We start from the raw sequence: 7,395 nt of genomic DNA on the forward strand, positions 1-7,395 counted from the left end.
TTGAAGTGTTATCCTTTTTTTAAATATTCATTTTCCCATCCCAAAAGAATAACCAGCCTTATTACTGTTTTTTGTTTTTGTTTTTTCCTTATCTAGGACCAATGGATTTACTTACACTGTAAACAAAGAGGCACTCAATAAAACAGCAGAAATGTTTGGTAAGTGTATTTCTTATTGGTATACTAGTTAAACATGTATTTATGGGGAGACGTTCAAAGTCACAAAGAACAGTTACATACCTAATTCTCATTGAAAGTCACATTGTCTGGTATCGCATTACAATATATGCAGTAAAAATACTGATGTGAGATCTGAATGAAAAATAAGCTGTTTTTAAAGTGTTCTTGCTTGCATGATTAACTCCAGCTTTCATTGGATGTAGCCTTCTAATCAATGTATGTGCTTCTCTTTCATCCTTAGATTCTCGGATACCAATAAGGAAACTTGTGACTGCAAGACTTTAATATTAATTAAAAGGCTTTGAATTACTTGACTGTGTGCACTATAATCCGCAAAGAACACTGACAAGTACTCAGCTGGAGTATGGTTAGGTACAGAAGTATACATCTTGCCTTTTCCATTTGGGAATTTTCATATGTATTATACTAGATGGCGGGCAAAGGTTGTTCAATTGGAATATTTTCATTACCAGTACTGAACTTTGTCAGTACTGATGCTTACTATGTTCCTTTTTAAACTAAATTTAATCATCTTTTTGGATACATATTTAAGGAAAAAATGCACAGAAACATCTACTTTAAATACTTTTTTAGTTTTGTTACAAGGAAATGTTTTGTTTCAAATAGGTTATTTCATCAATGTGAAACTATAATTGAGAACTAAAGACTTAACATTAAACATAATATTTAGACAAAAATGTTGCTGGTTGTCATATCTATGTTATGGCCATTGTGCTCTTCTTTCATAGAATAAATGCCTGTAACTGCCAAAATCCTGCTTCTCTCTTTATCACTTGTTTTATAACTTGATTTGTATTTATTTTTATGTGCAGCTGGGACTACCAAGAATTTAGCTTCTGCACAAAATCTGCCTTAGCATTTAAAACTGAGTTTAAAGCAGTTTGCGCTGTTTTCAATTGTTAAAATATTGGTATCAATACTTATTCTGCAATGCCTTGTTGTTTCTTTGTGAATGAGGCTTTATAAATGCATTTTGTCAGTGTTACTGCTCTTCTCAACTACTGTGTGATCTGTGTGTATACTGTATAAATAGATATGTATATTCTGGTACCACCACCACCTGTTAAGATGGCGTTTGTATCAGGGATGTGTCTTGCTATCCCATGAAAATCTGCCTAAATTTGGCTTAGTTTTAAGCTTTTGAAAAAAAAATCTGTTCATATGTGCTCAATACAGACTTGCTACAGTTTCTTTAAGTTCCCTAAACATTCTGGGCTGCTCTGGGCCACATTGGTTCTGGGCCTAGGCACCAGAACGGAAAGAATAGAGATTTCCTCTCCTTACTGGGCCTCTCAGTGTAAAGGAGGAAGGCCCCGTATTTGAATTCAGTGGGGACAAGAGGAGTAGGGGAGTAGATTGGGACAAAAAGCCTGGAATGTAACCAAGATTCTGAGTCTGACTGTTCTTCTGCTGTCAGTAAACATCTGTGCAACTCACTGCTAAAGTGTCTCATCCCTCTCTAGGACTGGTCCACAGAGAGGATGACAATGCTCCTTTAGCTCAGTGGGTTCTAACCCAGCTGATGACCATTTGGGGTGTCAATATGATGATTGACTGATCAAATATTTAAAAAAAAAAAAAACCTAGGGAATTACTCCCACCCACCCATGCAGGCCTACCCCTACCCCTGAACAGTAATGCTGCACAAACACTCAAATTAGGGGGGGGAAAGGCACTAGCTATTTTAATTCTGGCATTTCCTAACTTGAGTGTTTAATTTTTGTGTGCGTAGTGAGTTTTACTATATCCTGTATCTAAAATTTTCTCTGCTACAGGTGTTGTTTATCAGCTGACTGCTACCCTTGAGTTAACTGCATGTCAGTGGGGGAGTGGAGCTTGTAGTTTTAAGAGGTTTTATTTAAAGGAAGAGCATGGTACATGTAAAACTAATTGCCTAAACATCCACGTATGTAGCAGATAACTAACGTGTAAAAGGTGTAGGACGTGTACATGGAAGTTGCGATAGGACAGAGGTTCTAAACCTTTTTCTTTGAGGCCCCCTCAAATCGGCCCTCCTCTGCCAGGAGCTGGGTCTGGGGCCACCAGCAACAACCCCTCCCCCTTCCTGGGGCACAGCTTGCTTGAATGATGGCTTCCATGGGCGGGATTAGGGGGAGAGGCGGCTCCGCGGTCGAGTCTGATACTGGAGCAAAGAAACAACACGAGCTTCCCCCGATCCTGGGGAACGCGCTGCCGGACACGACCGAGCAGCTCCGCCTCAGCCCGCGCTTCAGGAGCTTGACAGGGGCCCGTGCTAATTGCAACAGCGCGCACTTCCGGTATGGGAGCCGATCGGACGCGTTTCGCATCCTCACTTCCGGTATGGGAGCCGGTCGGACGCGTTTCAGCACCGCGCACTTCCGGTAGAAGAGCCGGTCGGACAACTTTTGGCACCGCGCACTTCCGGTGCATGCGTGTTGTGCTGGCCGCACTCATGGGGTCGCGCGTGGAGCTGGGGTTCGCGGAGGAGGCGGCCCCGTGGCGCCTGAGCAGCGCCCAGTTCCCCAGCAAGGTGGGGGGGCGGCCGGCGTGGCTGGGCGAGTCCGGGCTGCCGGGCCCCGCCGAGCTGCGCTGCGGACGGTGCGGGCGGCCCTGCGCCTTCCTGATGCAGCTCTACGCGCCGCTCCCCGGCCGGCCCGACGCCTTCCACCGCGGCCTCTTCGTGTTCTGCTGCCGCGGGCCCGCCTGCTACCGGCCCGGCGCCCAGGGGCCGCTACGAGGTGAGAGACCCGCCCCCGTCCCGCTCCGCGCCACCACAGCCCCGGGCTGATACTCCGGGCGGGGGGGGGGAGAAGCTGCCCCTCCTCCCACAGCCCCCTCCGCGCGGGGCGCCACCCCCCCCCCCCCCCCACCGCTCCCTCCACAGATGATTCCCCCTTAGTGATGTGTAAACTCTTTGGGGTAACGTCTGTGCTGCCTTTGTACAGCGCCTAACACGGCGGGCCTGGCCCCTTGGTAGGTTTCCTCGGTGCTACCACCGTGCAAAAAGGAATAACCCAAACCATCACTCGTAGGACTTTTGGGAACTGCCCTATGCTGCTGCTCAATGGACAAATGGCGTTTGCTCCCTTCACTCCTGTGTTTCTTTCAAGTTTTTAGGAACCAGCTTCCGAGAAAGAATGACACCTATTCCTATGATCCACCACCTGAAACGCCCCCTCCTGAAGGGCATCCCCCTGTGGGCCTGCAGCTTCAATGTGGAGCTCATCTATGCAGAGTCTGTGGCTGTTTAGGGCCAAAGGCATGTTCCAAATGTCACAGGGCCCATTACTGTAGTAAAGATCATCAGACTGTAGATTGGAAATTGGGACACAAACTATCTTGTGCGCAGTCAGGTGAGTTAAGTGGAATTTAAAATAAACCTGGGAAGATAAAGCAATGCTGCTGCTGCTTGTTTTCTTTTTTCACCTTTTATATTTTAAAGAGAACTTCTTAAAATGTAGTGCAGTATGGAACAAAAGTATGATGCAAATCCAGCAAGTGTTACTTACATTCTTAATAATGTAGCTGGGAAGAGTCAACCATTATTCTTGTTCCTTTTGCTAGAGATAGTACATTGCACAGGAGAAATAACACTAATCTGTATTTCCTTCTAAATTGACTAGAAGATAACGTCCACATCTTTATTATGCCATAAAACTCAGTAAACAATTATGAAAAATCAAAGGCTGTATTGTTTTAGTATAAAGAGAATGCTAAGTTTTGATTCTATTTGTAGGACAAATTCAATGATAATGGGGTGTCTGTGGCTTCAACTATTTCATGGTTAAAACACAAGGGTTAAGTTCCTTCTGCAGTCCAAAATTGAACTGCATTCACTGTGTTGGGAAGTGATTGTTAATGTAAGAGATGAGTCATTAGGTGAACTTACCTCATATAAAATGGTAAGGGTCTAAGTGTATTTAATGAATCATGTCTATACATGTATATCACACAGTAGTTAGTAATCTATATAAGCAAGTGCATAATCAGTATGAATATAGGCCTGGTTTAGTTCGGTTCATTAGACCTTGGAATAACCCTTTTTGGGGAAAGGAATGCAAAACAATGTTTTTGGCTTGCTAAATATCCTGTTATTTCACTTCTTGAAATGTTCCTGATATTTGAGTACAGAACAATGATGAAGTAACAATGAGGGGGTCACAATTTCCCCCGCCAAATATAATCAGGATAAACAACGAAGTCCCTGTTAAATATTAAGATTGTTTTGTTGCTAATAAGTAGATAAACTCATTATACAATCTAGTGTGTAATGCGTAATCTTATATTTGGTCATAGATATTGTTAATCATTATTATGTAGTGATTTGAAGAAGAAGGGTGCTGATAGAAAGTAGGGTGGCATGGGTATAAAAATGTGTATGCAGACTGAAGTCTTTGCCTTTCACAACCTTGTCTGTGTATACTCAGCCAAGTCACTGGCAACATGTACCTCAGCAGATCACTAGGATATAGCACTTTGTATCCATGCTGAAATAAACCTGTTCCTTAGATCTGAACTCTGGAGTTAGCAGTGGTTTTGTCTGCTACAGCCGACAATGGCTGCCTGCTTTGCACGGTGACCTGTGGGCATGGTTGGTGGTCCAGAAAACATCCTTGCAGTTATAGCATTTGTAATGTGGAAAGGGAGCTTTGTGAAACCTGGGTGTAACAATAGAGCATGGCTTATCTGAGATCTGAATTGGTTCATTTAATTGTAATAAATGATTTAGAGTATGACGATGATAAACAACACTGCAAACAAAGACAAACAAATTCAGCTAAAGATTTTTTTTTTTTAATTGCTTGGTCTTGCATAAATTGTATTTGTTAAAGAAAATATGCATAGTAGTAGTAATACTGGTACTGCAAACAAAATAATTTAGAACTGTTCAAGAAGTCAGTATTATTGTTGCAGAAGTAACAAAAACTAAACTTTTTTCAACTCGTCAAAATGTCTTGGTTGGTGGTTTAATGACTTGCAAAGGAAAGAAAATAAGTCTGTGCCTTGTGCTGCTTTATGGCTTATAAAGAAGGCATGAATAGAATCCTAGAAATGTAGGGCTGAAAGGGAACTCGACAGGGCAAGTCCAGCCCCCTGTGCTGAAATAGGGTAAACCTAGTCTAGGATTACTTGGTCCTGCCTCAACAATCAAAAAAGGGGGGGGGAGCCCCGCCTCACCCCCCACCCCCCCCTCCCCAACCGCCCCCCAGGATCCCCCCCCCCCCCCCCGCCTCCCCGCTCCTTGTCCCCTGACTGTCCCCTCCTGAGACCCCCCCCCCACCCTAACTGCTCCTCTAGGACCCTACCTGTCCTCTGGGTGCCCCAATCCTTATTCACACCCCCGCCTCCAGACAGACCCCTGGGACTCCCATGCCCCATCCAACCACTCCCCGCCCCCTGACAGGACCCCCAGAACTCCGGATCCATCCAACCCTCTCTCTGACTGCCCCCTGGGACTCTCCTTACCATGCCCATACCAGTCAGACGCTGGCTCCACGTGGAGGCAAAACACTGTTGGGCTGCACAGCCCTTCTCCTGCAGAGTGCTGAGGGGGGGGAGCAGGGGAGGGGCTCTGGCTACTGGAGGCCAATGGGAGCGGCTCAATCAGGCCTAGGCACCCAATCAGCCGTGCTGCACTCTGCATGGCGGGGGGAGGAAATCCCAGACCTTTTAACCTTATTACCAATTCCTCCCAGATGGCTATTTAAAGACGACAGTGCAGTTTCAAGCAGGAGAGAACATGAAGTATAGCATCAAGCAGTGAAATGATAAAAACAGTAGTTTTCTTGTGTATTGCAGCTCAGCTGGACACTGCAATTCCAGATCACAAGTTCCTTTTTCCAGAGTATGAAATTGTAATAGAACCTGAGGAAATGGAAACGCCTGGTGACAGTCAAACAGATGCAGATACACAAAAGAACTTGGAGAAACATGACGAACTGGAGGCTGCAGGCAGTGCAAGTAAGAAATAAAATGGGCTTCCAAGAGAGTTTTCTATATGCATTGTATGTTACTTCACAAATTGAAATATTCAGTGATTTTAAATCAAGTGTTAACTATAAACTACATATTACAAAGGATTAGTCTACAAATCATCATTGAAGAAAATGGAAAAAACCCATTGTAGCTACTGCTTCTGTTAACTACAGTTCATCACCATGCGCTTTATGATGCGTGTAAAAGTATATATAATTCATTTAAATTACCATTTTTAAATTTTATTGAAAGCATGCTAATGAGGTAACTAGTGACTAGATTCATAGCACTGTGCCAGTGTTCTGGTTTGGTAGGGGAATTTCTTGAAGACTTCTCTTAGTCTCTAGGTTTACTTTTGGAGACAACTTGTAGTTAATAGCTTTTTAAAATTACTTACCCAGCTGTACCTAAAATCCGGCCTGTGCTAGAAGAAAGCTGTTTTGAAAATGGGTTTGGTAACTCTCCATATACTCCTGGGGGAATTAATGTTCTGCGCAGAATTTCCTCTCTTCTCCCTCCCCCCCCTGCACCCTCTCCCCACGGAAGTGGGCTGCAGAGCTGCTGGCCACCACTAGGGGTCGCTGGATCCATCAGAGGCCAGCTCACAAATAGAAGACACTGTGGTGTGGGGGAGAAGGGGACAAAGTTGGAGGGTTCTGGGCAGCTACAGTTCCCCACATGCACTAAAGAAAGGAGGCAGCATGAGGAAATTCCACACAAGCCCAGGATCAGGCTGTTTCTCCCTCTAGATCCCTGGGCTCTGGGAGGGTAGGGGTACATCTGAATGTCTGGGCTGGGGGGCACCCTGCAACTAGGCTCCGCACCCTAGGGGGTGCAAGTGGCTGGGCAGTGGCTGGGCTCTAGGGGAGGAGGTAGTGCAAGTATCTGGGCTGGGGGGCACCTTGTGGCTGGGTTCTGGGGGTTAGGAGGCAAAGAAACAGGAACCGTGTTGTCGTAGGGGTTTCTTTAACTCTCTACTCCTGGAGGGGGGAGGTTGTCTGTATTGTTACAGACTAGGGTTACCATACGTCCGGATTTTCCCGGACATGTCCGGCTTTTGGGGGCTCAAATCCCCGTCCGGGGGGAAATCCCCAAAAGCCGGGCATGTCCGGGAAAATCGGGAGGCTCGGCCGGGGCCTCTTTGTCCGGGGGCATGGTGCCGGGCCGGGCCGGACCCGCGGGGTCGGGGAGTGAGCCGGGGTCGGGGAGTGAGCCGGGGCCGGGTCGGGAGCCGGGG

The 7,395-nt window shown here is 45.9% G+C and overlaps 2 protein-coding genes across 3 annotated transcripts in view; both read left to right on the forward strand.

Moving 5' to 3' along the window:
* The window catches only part of GNPAT (glyceronephosphate O-acyltransferase), a 51,135-nt gene extending 49,994 nt beyond the window's left edge, over nucleotides 1-1,141 (forward strand). For both annotated transcript variants that reach the window (XM_034765156.1, XM_034765155.1), the window contains exons 15-16: nucleotides 97-158; nucleotides 421-1,141. In XM_034765156.1, coding sequence (XP_034621047.1) covers nucleotides 97-158; nucleotides 421-464 — 106 coding nt within the window. In that variant the 3' untranslated portion in view covers nucleotides 465-1,141. The remainder of the gene's footprint in view (nucleotides 1-96; nucleotides 159-420) is intronic.
* Nucleotides 1,142-2,581: 1,440 nt separating this feature from the next.
* Nucleotides 2,582-7,395, forward strand: part of PDCD2 (programmed cell death 2) — a 10,483-nt gene continuing 5,669 nt past the window's right edge. Inside the window, exons 1-3 of the mRNA XM_034765160.1 lie at nucleotides 2,582-2,920; nucleotides 3,293-3,535; nucleotides 5,982-6,143. Coding sequence (XP_034621051.1) covers nucleotides 2,611-2,920; nucleotides 3,293-3,535; nucleotides 5,982-6,143 — 715 coding nt within the window. The 5' untranslated portion in view covers nucleotides 2,582-2,610. The remainder of the gene's footprint in view (nucleotides 2,921-3,292; nucleotides 3,536-5,981; nucleotides 6,144-7,395) is intronic.

Source organism: Trachemys scripta, chromosome 3 (genome assembly GCF_013100865.1).
Source record: "Trachemys scripta elegans isolate TJP31775 chromosome 3, CAS_Tse_1.0, whole genome shotgun sequence".
Taxonomy (NCBI): Eukaryota; Metazoa; Chordata; order Testudines; family Emydidae; genus Trachemys; species Trachemys scripta.